Raw genomic sequence first — 15,813 nt, forward strand, 5'->3', positions numbered from 1 at the left:
AGAAAGAAAGATTGCTTTCTAAAGTAATGGAGATAAGTGAGCCTCATCTGTAAAAGTCAGACAACAATACTTACTTTATAGTGGTGAGGATTATATGAGAACATGCTTTTCAAGTGCCTGGTCTTAATGCATGATACATAATAAGATTAGTTTACACTCACCCTATTAAATGGCAAATCAAGGATTTTTGTCATTAGAATGCTCTTCAGAGAGGCCCTGAGAATTAGGTAGTTATTGCAAAAAAATTTTTTAAAAGATTATAATTAAGTGAAATCAATTAATATACATAATTTGTACTAGTTTGTTTTCCTTCATGGTGCTTTAAAACAAAGCCTAGCAAAGGTGCTATCAAAACAAAACAAACAATCTCATCATTTAAAAGTCTCTCCTTTTTCCTGTATCATTTTTTGGTTTGTTATTTTTCTATTCTGGTGGATGGTTTAGAAAAGTAGATGGAACTTGCTGGAATAGGAAACATGAGAGAAATGGAAAATTATTACTATTTCAAGGAAAAGCAAATAATTCCTTTCTCCTTTCTTCTTCACCCTTCCCAGTCTAACATTCAAATAACCCATTCTTTAATAATCACTCTTTTTTTTTCTTAAAGATTTTATTTTATTTATTTGAGAGAGAGAGTAAGAGAGAGAGCACAAAAGGGGGTAGGGTCAGAGGGAGAAGCAGACACCCCACTGAGCAGCGAGCCCGATGCGGGACTCGATCCTGGGACTCCAGGATCACGACCTGAGCTGAAGGCAGTCGCTTAACCAACTGAGCCACCCAGGCACCTTCTTTAATAATCACTCTTGATAGAAAAATTTTTTCAAACATACAATAATGTAGCAAAGAATGTAATGAACAACCCTATATAACCATCACTCAGACCCAATAATTATCAACACTCTGTCACAGTTGATTCATCATAATAGAGAATTTTAAATCCTTAGATTTAAAGCGCTTTCATTATTGGCCATCTGCTAGGGCTGGAAGTATCTCTGTTACACAAAGGTCTTTAAAAAGTATTTTCATATAAGAAAAGATTACCTATATTTCATTTAAACTTGGCTATATATATCTTTTTAAAAATGCCACCATAAATAGAAATAAAGAGAAAAGAGAACCCTAAATGAGATTATAGGAGAACAAACCATTATTTAAAAAAAAAAAAAAATCAAAACTTTATTTTTGTTTGTATTCCTCACCAGCTCCAAGACTGAACTCCGTGATAGTAATAGTGCAAAATCCACTGTATTGCCTGAACATAACATGCAGCTTGATCAGCCAGAAAGTCGCTGAAAATAGAAAAGAATATTTTCATTATAATGTTAATTTTTGAAGACAGGCCATTTGTCTTTAGAGCATGATCTGCTGATACACTCTGCCTCACATATGTTTTATATAATCAATGAATAAGCTAAAAATTGTAATCAGAAAAATTCCAAAATATTATTTAAAACAAATTCCATCCTGTCAGATTAAAGGTTTGCCTTATAGTTTCCCTAAACCGCCCATCAGAATAATACTTAAACCTACTGTGCATATTTATTCAGTCAATGTACTATGCCTGTGGTTTAAAGTTTGAGGATTTGGCCAATGAAGCTTTTGATAAGGTGGCATTACCACTGTCCAAAATAGCCAGGGTGTGATAGGAGACAGGGATGGGAAACTTTATCTGAGAGGATGCCTGAGAAAAATCACAGGAGGAAATGAGGAAGATCACAGAATCTGGGTATAGCAGCTAGAACACACTTTGAAAAATGCTATATTCACTGAACAATATTCCCTCTAATCCTTTCTTTCTCAAAGACCATCATTTAAGGTAAAAAACATTTAAGGTAAAATACATATACACACACCCACACCCACACACGAGACTTGGGCTAAAGCCAAAAAGTAGCCATAAACCTGCTAGTGGCTGTTAGCAAAATTCAGGTAGAGATGGCATTTAGAAATTCCAGATCTCAATATTTCTGGGAGGTACACTTTTGAAAATGAAACATTAATTTTTCATTAAAAAATATTTTCTCATTATTGAAAATCTAGACAATGAAGAAAAGCATTTTTATTACCTTACAGCAATCACTATTACATATTGGTATGTTTTTTTTCAGTCTTTTTTCTATGCCCAGGTTGGTTGGTTTTTTATGTTTAATATTAATTAGAGTATACTGTATACATGATTTTGTGTCCTGCTTTTGAAATCTGTGCTTAATAATATACTATAAGTATCTTTCCAAATTGTTATGAACTTTTTATAAGTACCAGTTTAGCAGTTCTACAGATTCTGAGGACAGTGTTATGGCAAGATGGTGACTATGATACATGGGAAGTGGACATGATTATGAGGACATGTAGATCATTTCTAATTTTGTGCTATTATAAAAAACTCTGCAATAAACATCCTTGTGTATAAGAATCGTCTGTGTTTCAGTTTATATTTTTAAGACAGATTAGTACTTAGAATTACTGAGTCAAAGGGATAAATATTTTAAAGACTTTTGGATATACACTTCCCAAAATAATTTTACCAATTTATATTTCCACCAGTAATTAGGAAAGAATACTACCATCACTTTTGGACCAACATTGAACATAACGATTTTAAAAGATTTGCTTATTTGTTAGGCAAACAAATGGTATCATATTTTCATAAGTCTATATTTTAATATATAAAAGGGAAGGGAAATAAAACACAAGATTTGTTAGCTATCATATTAAGAATGTACTGCCCAAAGCAGGTATTACAGTGCTATATAACTGCAATCAAGGAAATATAAGGATTAAGGAATAAAAGATTAAAAGCATAACTATTTTATTTGTTTTTTTAAAGATTTTATTTATTCATTTGACAGAGACACAACGAGATATCTCAAGTCTCAGAAGTCTTACATGCTAGTGGTACTTGACAAAGCTTTAAATGAGCTGGTGAATTGTACTAGAATTCCTGTACCTCTAGTTCCTAGAGGTCAGTATGAATATAGACCGGAAATACTATGTCTAGACTAGACTAGAAGACAGTCTGAGAGTATATAAAGCAATGTCTAAAAGCTTGGGTCTAAATCTGGGCAGGCTCTAGAAAAGATCTAATATTTAGTGTTTTATTACATTAAAAAAAAAGATAAGAACAGTATAGAAAATATCTAAGTATAATATCTAAGTATGTAAAAGGGTACATAGCATTTCATGAAACTCTTATCTCACTTAGAGAGAAGCAGTCTCATCCAGTGGTTAAGAGTATTAACTGGGGGGCACGCCTGGGAGGCTCAGTCGGTTAAGCATCTGCCTTCGGCTCAGGTCATGATCCCAGAGTCCTGGGATTGGGCCCCACATTGGGCTCCTTGCTCAGCGGGGAACCTGCCTCTCCTCCTGCCTGCTGCTCCCCCTTCTTGTACATGCTCACTCTCTCTTTCCCTCACAAATAGATGAAATCTTAAAAAAAAAAAAAAAAGAGTATTAACTGGGGGCACCTAAGCTGACAGTAGAGCATGTGATTCTTGATTTTGAGGTTGTGAGTTCTATATCCATGTTGGGTGTAGAAATTACTTAAAAAAATAAACTTAAAAAAGAAAAAAAGAGAGAGAGAGAGAAAGAGAATATTAACTCTGGAGCCAGACTGCCTATGTTCAAATTCTGGCTCTGCCACTCACTGACTATGTCACCTTGGTAAGTCACTTAAGCCTCTCAAATCCTGGTTGGCTCAGTTGGTAAAGCATGCGACTCTTGACCTTGGGGTTGTAAGTTCGGGCCCCACATTGGGTGTAGAGATTACTTAAAAATAAAATCTTAAAAAAAAGAAAAAAATATGGGCGCCTGGGTGGCTCAGTTGGTTAAGCGACTGCCTCCAGCTCAGGTCATGATCCTGGAGTCCCGGGATCGAGTCCCGCATCAGGCTCCCTGCTCAGTGGGGAGTCTGCTTCTCCCTCTGACCCTCCCCCTTCTCATGCTCTCTCTATCTCATTCTCTCTGTCAAATAAATAAATAAAATCTTTAAAAAAAAAAAAAAAAGAAAAAAGAAAAAAATAATCTACCTAAAAAAAAAAAGCCTCTCCATTCCTTAATTTCTTCTATTGTAAAATAGTAATTTATTTATCTTAAAGAACTGTTGTGAGAATTAAGTCAGTCAATATTTTAAAATTGCTTAGAATAGCACTTGGTACTTGGTAAGCACTTTATAAGATTTTGTTAATTAAATAAAATACAAACATATGTAGTTCATACTGTGGGCTGCAGTTTAAAAGTGTGAAAGTTACCATTCTAGAGGTCAAGTTCTTAAGGAACTTTTGGGCTAGGTATTAACCTGGGGCTAAGCCAGGTAGCCTTTTTTTCTTTTTTTTTTTAAAGCCAGGTAGCCTTTGAGATGAGTTTGATGTGAATCCAGAAAATGGAAGGAAAAAAAAACTAACCATTTTCTACCTGCTAACTTTTTACCAAAGGAATATAACACATGTCAATTATCACCTTCTCCAAAACCACAGCAGTTGAAAGATTGACACTACAATAATTTATGTAATCAAAAAATTCTCCTTGCCCACTACCTTAACTATCAAAATTATGCTGTTTTTTGAAGAACTGCAAAATCTAATTTTTTCTATTTTAAAGTAAAAGCATTAGTAAAAACGTACTCAGACACTACATCAACTCCCATCTTCGTCATGTAATATGTTCTTTTATATTGTCTAAACTCAGTTTCAAATAGGTCATCATCTTCAGTTTCATCTTCTAAATTATCTGGAAAAAAAGCCAAAAGACAGTGGCTGAAAATTATAAATATTCTGTTTTTCCACCTAGAATTTTGACAAATACATAGCAAAGCAGATGCCTACAAACTAACATAGAAATCTGTTCCATCCAATATTATTAATTAGTACTTACTAAGGAATGATACAATAATCATCTTGTCAAAAATATAACATAGTGAATACAGAGTTTGTACTCACCCTTAGAAGTTACCACTTCTTCTCCATTTTTGTCTAAAGCAGCCCAACAAATGGCATTTTCCTGGCCCTACAAAAATTATAAATCAATATAAAATTAATGGCGAGATGTATTTCAAAGTAAGATAATTGAACAGGGAGATTTAAAAAATACTAAAAAGAACTGAATGATCCTTAAGTGACAACACTGTGAAAGTTCTTTCAAAAAATAATCCTCAAATACTATGTAAATGTTTTGGTTTTATATCACTTGTTTTCTAAATCTTTATTATTCAGGCCTCTCAAAAATATGTAATAGGTAATTCTCACCTATTGTGTTAACATAATCTATTTGTTTATAATCGAATCCAATGATTACAAATATTACATGTTTTCTGTATCTTTGGATTCCATCATTCTTTTTTTTTTTTTTTAAAGATTTTATTTATTTATTTGAGAGAGAGAGACTGAGAGAGAGAGCACAGGAGAGGGGGGAGGGTCGGGAGGGTCAGAGGGAGAAGCAGACTCCCTGCCAAGCAGGGAGCCCGATGTGGGACTCGATCCAGGGACTCCAGGATCATGACCTGAGCCGAAGGCAGTTGCTTAACCAACTGAGCTACCCAGGCGCCCTTGGATTCCATCATTCTTATAACTCTGTTTTTTATTCTCCACTTCTAAATTTTTCTCTCATGCAACTCATTTGCTTTTCTATAGTTCTCACATCTCATCAGAGGGAGAAGCAGGCTTCCCGCTGAGCAGGGAGCCCGATGTGGGGCTCGATCCCAGGACCCTGGGATTATGATCTGAGCTGAAGTCAGACACTTAATGACTGAGCCACTTCTGGGGCATAGGAAATCAAAGATTCTTCATATCCTTCCCATCTGTTTTTCCCCCCCTTGTGATCTCAACTTTTCTGTCCTCTATTTTCTGATTGCCTATCTACTGCCAGTGATTCTCATTAGTTCTTCTTACTCCCTTATTCCCTCATTAGTTCTTCTTACTCCCTTATTCCCATTTCCCTTTGTTCATCCAAACTATGGCCTCTGCTAACTTCCTTTGCTGGGACTCTTCCTCTAGTTCCTCTCAGTTTGCCAGTGTCTTTAACAGTAACTACATGCCTGAAGACTTGTGAAGCTTAAGGACTGGGCTGAGCTGCGTGGAGCCAGGGATTACTGATTCCCAAATAGTTGCTGAGACTATTTCCTTAAGAGAAAAAACAAAGTAAAAAGCAAACTGACAGCTCCTAAGATTCACTGAGAAAAATCTAATCAATTAGAAGCACTACACTAGAGAAAATCAGGATAAATACCCTTCCTGGAGCAGAATTACTAGCCTTAAACCTAAATAGAACCAGTATAGCAAGGAGAGTGCAGGAAACTCCTTAATTTTATCAGAACCCAGTAACTATGAATAGACTGAGGAAAATTTCATAAGAGGTTTCTCTTCGAAGCTAACACATATAAGACATTCTTTAGAGCTTATTAGTGATGTTTTATAGGGTATTAGCATATTCTAACTGATTCTATTATTTATTTATTGAGCACCTAGCATTTATTAGCTATTGTGCTATTATTTACTCTTAAACTAGCCTATTGCTGTTTTTTATATATGATTTTATATATAAATTACTTCTAGGGAAAAATCACTGATCTAGTTGATGTCTCAATATTAAATGCTATTAATACCCACATTTTACAAAAGATAACTAATTTTCTGGGCTCTTATATTTAGAAGTTTTTCTTCACTTATTAATAGGATGGATGAACAAAGAAAACACAATGTTCTTCTTCAAAGGTAAAAATAAGAAGTTGATTTTTATTTTATTTATTTATTTATTTATTTATTTTTTTAAAGATTTTATTTATTTATTTGAGACAGAGAGAATGAGAGAGACAGAGAGCACATGAGAGGGGGGAGGGTCAGAGGGAGAAGCAGGCTCCCTGCCGAGCAGGGAGCCCGATGCGGGACTCGATCCAGGGACTCCAGGATCATGACCTGAGCCGAAGGCAGTCGCTTAACCAACTGAGCCACCCAGGCGCCCAAGAAGTTGATTTTTAAAGATCAGATTTAAATGATAGGATCTAACAAAGAAGAAACCAAAAAAAATTTTTAAATGTTCAATAGGAGAAAATAAGAAATGAAAATGAAATGAGGCAACCCTAAAAATCATAAGAAGGAAAATGAGGAACAAGGAATATCAGTTTTACCTTTACAGCTAAAAATGAAAGGACACCTAAAAAAATGGACACCTTTGATTTTTTCTTTTCCTTGTAGTTCTTGGCTTCTTCTGCTGCAACACCTGCTGCTTCATTGAGGTACTTGTTACCAACTTTGCTTTCAAACCACTTTAGGTCCACAAAAACTTCACTGAAGTGTTCCCGATCAAACTGTAAAAAATATTTAAATTCATTTAAAAATAATTTAAGTATGTCTGGGAGAATACAAACCAAACTTCTAACATTTTTTTTTTTTAATGGTATATTGTGATATATCTGCTAGGGTTTTCTTTTTTTCTTTCTTTTTTTTAAAAAAAAATTTATTTATTTATTTGACAGAGAGAGACACAGTGAGAGAGGGAACACAAGCAGGGGGAGTGGGAGAGGGAGAGGGAGAAGCAGGCTTCCCGCGGAGCAGGGAGCCCGATGTGGGGCTCGATCCCAGGACCCTGGGATTATGATCTGAGCTGAAGTCAGACACTTAATGACTGAGCCACTTCTGGGGCATAGGAAATCAAAGAATGTTACTTTTTTATGCACATGGGGACCTCATCTACTAGTCTGAAAATCAAAAATAAAAAGCAAATAAAAATAAATTTAGGTGAAATTACACAGAATGATCAATTGGAGTAGAAGTACCAAAACTTTTTCTTCTGACATTATGTAATTGGCTTCTGACCATTTATAGCTACCCTGGGACAAGAAAATAAAAATATCTAGTTACTTACATCTGATAGTTTCACAAGGTATTTCTCAAATCTAGGTAAGTTGAGATGCCCACTTTCATTAATATAACCTAAAAGGAACAAAATCTAAATTTGTACTAAAAGCGGACACTATTTTTTCTAAACAATTCTACAAAATTCTTTTTATAAAATGTTGAATGTTGGCACTCTACTAACCAAGAAAAAACACTCAGAGTTGGGCTATATAACTGACTCTAGTGTCTATGAACTTGATGTTATAATATAAAACATGTAACAACTAAAGCAAAATAAAAGAAATTCCAGGTTCACATAATAATCCTACCACATTTCCAACATCTGGTAATAGTTAATTACATATGTTCTAAAATCTATCCAGATTATTCATTTAATATGTTAACTTGAGAAGAACTAATGCCCTGCTATTCTGCTGTCTGTTTGATTCAGCATTCACCACTGTTTATCAATTTCTCAATTGAAAATTCTTTCCCTATTAAATATTGTGATACCTATCCATTTAGAAAAATGAACTTCTATGCTTTAATATGAAGGGAGCTAAGTGAAATAAACAACTTCTGCTGACTTTCTTAAACAATCAAAGGCAGAGATTAGTCAGGTATCAATAAATGAGGCTGCTTAACTCTTGTCATTTTCTTTGCTTGTGAACCACTGAAAATTATAACCCCAGAGCTTGGTGCCTTAGACCAAAAGAAACCCCCAATTTTTTCCCTACTGTAGTTGTGCATGCAATAATCTAATAAACTGAGTGAAATTTTTAGGATTAGCTGAGTGCTAAATTAAAGTAGCCTCCAATGAATATTAAACTTTTCTTACCACCAAGTTCTGGCAGGATGGTAATATATGTTCCATAAAGAAGAGGCAGTGCATCATGATTAATATGTAAATGAGGTAGATGAGGGATAAAATCATTGCCAACAAGAAATCCCATCAAAATCCAATCATCTATTATCCTTTCAATATCATATTTAAAAGTGATCTTGTCCTACAGCAAAATGGAGAAAAAAATCAAATTGTATGGAAATTCCTGCTAACACATCTTTGGTCCACAGCTATATTAATACTTACTTTTAATACTGAAAACTCATAGTCAATATACTCTCTCATTAAAGACAAGTGTAGGAGGTGAAATGTGGTTTCTTCTGGTGCACATACCCTGTAATTAGATAATCAACACAAAATTAATTATATCTTTAAGGTTCAAGTTTAAAAATGCAGCAACGCTTAAAATAAAACATCATTAGAAGATAATTAATTCTTGTAATCCAGGCATATAATTTATATGAAATCTGCAGGGTAGTGTAAAGATAGAAGTATAATAGATATAACATAAAGTTCAAAATAATTGGTCTGCATTATGCTTTCTGTGGAAAGATTCTCAGAATTAAGAAAGCCTAAATAAGATAGAACAGATATAAGAAACCAGTGGGATCTGGCCCATTTAAGTCTGGTCACCAGCAGAAAGCATACAGATAAGTGAGTATTTATACTTTTCTGCCTATTGCAGTACAGTCTAAGGCTTCAATGGTGAGGCACCATCACTTCTTTCCTCTTATCTTTCCCTGGCTTGGTTTAGGGGTCTATATTCCAAGCTATTGGCCAATACTCCAAGTTTAGCCAGAAGTAAGAATATAAACTGACAGTAGTATTTTAAAAGGATTAGATAACACGAGCAAGTGGATTTACCCTGGGAATACAAGGGACGGCTCAACACAAGAAAATAAATCAATGTAATAGATCATATTAATAAACAAAGGAAAAAACACCATACAATCAACTAGCAAAAAAAAACATCTATCAAATTCAATACCCTTTCATGATAAAAGTACTCAGCCAAGTAGGGATAGGAGGGAACCTCCTTAATATAAAAAAGGGAATTTATGAGAAGTCTACATTTAATATAATTGATGGGAGAAGACTGAAGGTTTTCCACCTAAGATCAGAAACAAGACAAAGATGCCCATTTTCACTATAGCTATTCAGCGCGTTGTACTTGAAGTCCTAGCCAGGGCAATTAGGCAAGCAAAGAAATAAGAGGTATACAAATTAAAAAATAAGAAAACTAACTCTCTATTTAGAGATGCCATGATTCCATATACAGAAAATCTCACAAAATCCACAAAAAACTACTAGAGCCAAAAAATGAATTCAGTATAACTGCAGGAAGCAAGATCAACACATAAATATCAGCTGTGTTTCTACATACCAGCAACAAATAACCCAAAAAAGAAATTAAGAAACAATTCCATTTAGAATACCATCCAAAAGAATAAAACACTTAGGAATAAACTTGACCAAGGAGGCAAAAGAAAAAAAAAAAAAAAACCAGAGACAAAAAACTGAACTTACAGATGCAGAGAATAGACAGATGGTTCCCAGAGGTGGGGGAGTGAGAGTTGGGCAAAATGGGGGAAGGTGGCCTAAAGGTGGAAACTTTCAGTTATAAGATAAGTAAGTCCTGGAGATGTAATTAATGTATAGCATGGTGACTACATTAATTTTTTTTTAAATAAAAGGAAAAACAAGTAAGAAAAAAAAAGCTGATAAAAGACTTAAACACTAAAACTACAAAAGGCAGCTGAAAAAAATTAAAGAAGACATAACGAATGGAAAAACATTCTGTATTAATGGATTGGAAAACTTATTATCAAGCTGTAAATAGTACCCAAAAGAATCTACATATTCAATGCCATCCCAATCAAAATCCCAATGATGTTTTCCACAAAAACAAAAAAATCCATCCTAAAAATTAATCTCATGAGACCCCAAATAGCCAAAATAACCCTGAAAAAGGAAAACAAAGTTGGAGGTCTCACCCTTTCTGATTTCAAAACTTACTACAAAGCTTCAGTAACCAAAATACTGTGGTACTGGCATAAAGACAAACATAAAGATCAATTGAATAGAATACAGAGCCCAGAAATAAACTCTTGCATATATGGTCAAACAATTTTTGACCAAGGTGCAAAGACCATTCAATGGGGGAAAAGATACCCTTTTCAACAAGTGGTTTTGGGAAAACTAGATATTCACATGCAAAAGAATGAAGTTGACCCTTACCTTACACCATATACGGTTATTAATAACATGGATCAAAGACCTGAGTGTATGGGCTAAAACTACAAAACTCCTAAAATTGGGAAAAGCTTTATGACATTAGATTTGGCAATTTCTTGAATATTATACTGTAAGTACGGCAATAAAAGAAAAAAATAGACTGGACATTGTCATAATTAAAAAACAAATTTTGTGCATCAAATTTCAGCAGAGTAAAAAGGCAACCATGGAATGGGAGAAAATCTTTACAGATAATTTTTCTGTTAGATGATTACTATTCTTAATTTAACTGCTGTTCTTTCTTCTAACATATATGCAATATGATTTACCTTTGTGTCTTTTTGCCACCAAACCGAACCTCTTCTCTTAAAAGAGAGAAATGTGCCTCGTGACTTGTTAATCCAAGCATAATCTGTTGAAAAGTGATTAAAAAATGTCTCTATTCTCTAATTTTTTATAGTATCAGGTTCATAGAAACAACTAAATAAAAAACATTTCTATATAGAAAAACACATGCTTATTTAATAAAAACAATTAGCACATTAAATACACAAATATCAAAATCTAATCCACTTACTGGTTATGAATGGGGTGAAGTGTGTTTTTCTAAGAAAAAATGTTTACCTTAGACTCACATGACCTTTATAACAATCACTGTTTATTTTATTTCAATCCTGATTCAAACAAAACAGATGAAACAATTATGAAGCAATCAGAGAAATGAGAATACTAAATGGTTATTTGTATATTAAACAGTGATTGTTAATTTTTATTTTATGTAGGATAATGGCATTATGGTTATTTTTTAAAACAACACTTCTCCTTTAAAGAAACATTATAAAATATTTATAGATTAAGTGATACAATGTCTGGGATATACTTCAAGAGTCAGAGGAGTAGGAGAAAGGAGACAGATGGTTAGGAATAAGAAAATGAAAATTATTGAATATTTAAGGTGGATTATTTAAAGTTGAAAATTATTTAAGGTGGATAAAGGACATAGGAAGGTTTATTATATTGTCTTCTCTACTTTATGTTTGAAAATTTCCGTAACAAAAAGTTAAAATAGGGCGCCTGGATGGCTCAGTTGGTTAAGCGACTGCCTTCGGCTCAGGTCATGATCCTGGAGTCCCGGGATCAAGTCCCACATCGGGCTCCCTGCTCAGCAGGGGGTCTGCTTCTCCCTCTGCCCTCTTCCCTCTCGTGCTCTCTGTCTCTCATTCTCTCTCAAATAAATAAATAAAATCTTTAAAAAAAAAAAGTTAAAACAAAAAAAGCATAGTAAAGTTATTTGGGTCATGGAGTTACCAGATCAGGTATTATTAAAAGTTATATATCAAGCATGAGGGTAGAAGCGCCCTCTACCCTGATCTCAGCAGAGTATTCATAGCACTAGGATCAGTCAAGTATGAAGACTATAGAGACCTGTTGATCATAAACTAGAACAAAAGAGTTCATTTTCCAATTGTTTAAGAACCTTGCTAATGGCAGAAGTAGCAATCCTTATTATGTCTCCAGTATTTGTTTCCACAGCCAGAAAGCTTCTTATATAAGTCTCTTAGATATTTAACTATAATGGCATAAGGTTATAATAATAATAAACATTATACCTACCAAGTCAGCATCTAAACCATAAAGACAATGTCTGGTGTTTGGATCATGATCTGGCTTTGCTTTCTCCGATCTGATAAATTCCATGATTTTATGCTCTCCTTCTCCGGGAGTCTAAATATATGTTTAAAAAAAATGTGGTAATAATGCTATGCTTTAGAATATTAAATTTTTAAAAATCTCTTTAAATAAAAAAAGATAATAACCTCATGGCCTGAGAAGTAGATGGTAACTCCTTGCCACGACTTATCTGTAGAAATTTTCATATTTACAAAATACTTCAGATGTTCATGTAACCTGGCCATGAATTCAGTTCCTATAAATAAAAAGTTTCAAAAAGTTTATAATGAGAGAGACATAAAAAGCACTCTTTTTATGTTCCCAGGGACAACACAAAATTGGATCTGAGTGTCCAGGAAATAGTTAGGTGTAAGATCTCTAAAGAAGTCAAACCCCTCATGCTTATCTTGAAAAGCAAATAATTTTGTACCTTTCTCTAACAAATATTACAACTGTTTCTCATTTCACTGCTCACCCTAAAATCCAGCTAAAGTTACATAGGTAAGTCAAGAAATGTTACTACTGCCTCAAACTATGCTTCACGTATTTTCACACCAGGGCAGTTTCAACTCTCTAATGAAACTCAATCTTTGGGGCGCCTGAGTGGCTCAGTTGTTAAGTGTCTGCCTTCGGTTCAGGTCATGATTCTAGGGTCCTGGGATTGAGCCCCACATCGGGCTCCCTGCTCAGTGGGAGGCCTGCTTCTCCCTCGCCCACTCCCCCTGCCTGTGTTCCCTCTCTCGTTGTCTCTGTGTCAAATAAATAAATAAAATCTTTAAAAAAAAAAAAAAAAAAGAAACTCAATCTTCTATTTCCTCTGTTGGATTCTGAACCTTTTTTTTGAGGCATGCAGCTTTAATTAGATTGCTAATAACAACAACTATTATTATTACTACTATTTATCTGGAAAATTATTATTATTATCCTAGAAACTGAGTCTACAGTGATTATGTTTCAGGAAAAGTCCAGATGGTCAAGAGTCAATGGCAATGCAGTCTTAAACCACAATTAGGATAAAATTGATTATTAAATCAAGCAATGTATGATAAAGGCACTTAAATGAAAGACAAATTACCACAGTAAAGAATTCATGAATAAATAAGATTTTAAGATTTTTTTTTCAAAGGATTGTAATTGTTAGACAAAGCTCTAATAAATACAGAGTATGTTGTTGCACACAAAGTTAAACTTATAATACTAATAAATTCATTAAAGTCATAGAATTTTTACCTGCCTTTAAGAAGTACAATAGTAAGTACTCTAAAGTAGGAGAACGGGTTTCTTATCCTGATTACAACAGCTAGCTATGTGAACGTGGGTGAGCCACAACCTCACTGGGTCAGTTTTCACACAAATAAATGGTGGGAGTAGGATGGATCTTTTAAGATCCTACTAGGTTTCTGTGCATCTGGGAGAGTTCTGTACACAACTGCTCTTATCGACATCTGCAAATCCCTAGAGTGGGTTTTCATAGAAGCACTTATAATCAAGGTGACCAAAACATCTCCTGAGGGGACACAACTGGGAAAACAGCATTTGGAATTTTAAGGACAAAATAAGTAGAGGCTAGAACAAAAAATGCATTTGAAAAAAAATTTACATTTACATTTAAATCTCTCATAATTTGGGGTGCCTGGGTGGCTCTGCCTTATGCTCAGGTCACTGATCTCTGAGGTCCTGGGATTGAGACCCATGTCGGGCTCCATCCTGAGCAGGGAGCCTGCTTCTCCCTCTCCTTCTGCGCCACCCCCCCACCCCCCCGCTCATGCTCCCTCTCTCTCAGATAAATAAATAAAATTATTAAAAAAAAATCAATCTCTCAGAATTTTTCTTTCAGTGAATTTACCTGGTGTAATACAGTTGGAATCAAATCTGGCCTCTGTAGGAAGAGTTTCTCCTTTTTCTAATGCCTTTTTTATTTTGTCTTCTGCCTCCTTTGCTGACCTTAAATGTTAAGTAAAAAAAATATCTTAAGGTTTCTGGGAAAAAGTACAGATCTTTACATAAAGTAAACTGTTATTTATTTAGATGCTTCTGTAACTAAAATACTACTTAATCAATTTTAGGTTCAAAACATAATACAAGTTTTAAAATGATTATAATTGATAAAGATGAGCCTCAGAATTGTTCATTTTTACTTATTTAAAAAATTGAGTTTTTCAGAGACAGGACTATACAAGTAGACATTGTAACAGTATAAAACTGACACAGAATGTTACAAATAGTTATAAAGCAATTCTTTTCTTAAGTATATAGCAAATCGATTCTACAAACAAGCTCAAAAGTTGAACATTAAACATTCATCATATATACTACATTCTATATTTAATAGTAACATCAAACAAGTACATTATTAAAATGATCTAAAATGATCTAAGAATATTATATAAAAATAACTGTACAATTTTAATGGATATCTTTGGGTTTCCTTATAAAAACATTTAAAATATAAGCCTAATAACATTAATGACATCATTTGCCAAAATCATCTTATGTTTGAGGCAATAGGATTTACTAGAAAGAACATGAGTTTTAGAGTCGGACGGACCTAGGTCTAAATATAGGCATCCCAATTCCTACCTGCTTCTCCTGGAATCCATTTCTGGCACACTGTATGCCACTGGCATGTAAGTTAGGAAGCTCTGCTTTATGTACATTTTCTACAGCCTTGCTACTAGCTCTATCTACTGTGCGCTGTGGAATTATATTTCTATGATAAACAAACTCTTTTTCATATGTAACCTCTTACCAACCTCCTCAATATAACAAAATCTGAAGATATCAACTTATTTGTAATTTCTCCAATAGAAGCCATTCTTTCGTCTTCTCTCCTTCCTTCGATTCCTTTGATTGAACAAATTCAATGTTACTATGTGACAAGTTTTGGGACTATAACAGCAATGATTCCCATTTTCACAGAGCTTACACTCTAGTGGGGAGACAGAGAACTTAACAGCCATAATGTTTAATGTAGCTGCAACACAGAGAATGTTTGGGACAGGGACAAGGAAAGACTACTAATCTACGTGGAAGATTATGGTAGCCTAGGCTGACCAGTAGCAGTAAAGATGAAAAGTAAATATATATGACAAATTTAAGAGACTGGATAAGGATTGGGTGTGGAGAATGAGGAAGAAATAGTCCAAATTACTCTTGGACTCTTGGGTTGAGCAGCTATTTGCTATTGTTGTTATCATTCACCAAAATAGGAAACAGAAGGAAGGCAGCTTTGAAGTG

The 15,813-nt window shown here is 34.3% G+C and overlaps 1 protein-coding gene across 3 annotated transcripts in view; it reads right to left on the bottom strand.

Annotated features, from left to right (window-relative positions):
* XRN1 (5'-3' exoribonuclease 1) overlaps positions 1-15,813 on the bottom strand; it is a 114,899-nt gene that overhangs the window by 86,160 nt on the left and 12,926 nt on the right. For all 3 annotated transcript variants that reach the window (XM_034996221.1, XM_034996212.1, XM_034996230.1), the window contains exons 3-13: positions 14,423-14,520; positions 12,723-12,832; positions 12,520-12,630; positions 11,235-11,317; positions 8,917-9,004; positions 8,665-8,833; positions 7,855-7,922; positions 7,160-7,297; positions 4,935-5,001; positions 4,620-4,725; positions 1,200-1,289 (exon numbers count right to left, since the gene is read on the bottom strand). In XM_034996221.1, the coding sequence (XP_034852112.1) occupies positions 1,200-1,289; positions 4,620-4,725; positions 4,935-5,001; positions 7,160-7,297; positions 7,855-7,922; positions 8,665-8,833; positions 8,917-9,004; positions 11,235-11,317; positions 12,520-12,630; positions 12,723-12,832; positions 14,423-14,520 (1,128 nt within the window). The remainder of the gene's footprint in view (positions 1-1,199; positions 1,290-4,619; positions 4,726-4,934; positions 5,002-7,159; positions 7,298-7,854; positions 7,923-8,664; positions 8,834-8,916; positions 9,005-11,234; positions 11,318-12,519; positions 12,631-12,722; positions 12,833-14,422; positions 14,521-15,813) is intronic.

This window comes from Mirounga leonina, unplaced genomic scaffold, assembly GCF_011800145.1.
Source record: "Mirounga leonina isolate KUSES-001 unplaced genomic scaffold, KU_Mleo_1.0 Mir_115, whole genome shotgun sequence".
In the NCBI taxonomy this organism is placed as follows: domain Eukaryota; kingdom Metazoa; phylum Chordata; class Mammalia; order Carnivora; family Phocidae; genus Mirounga; species Mirounga leonina.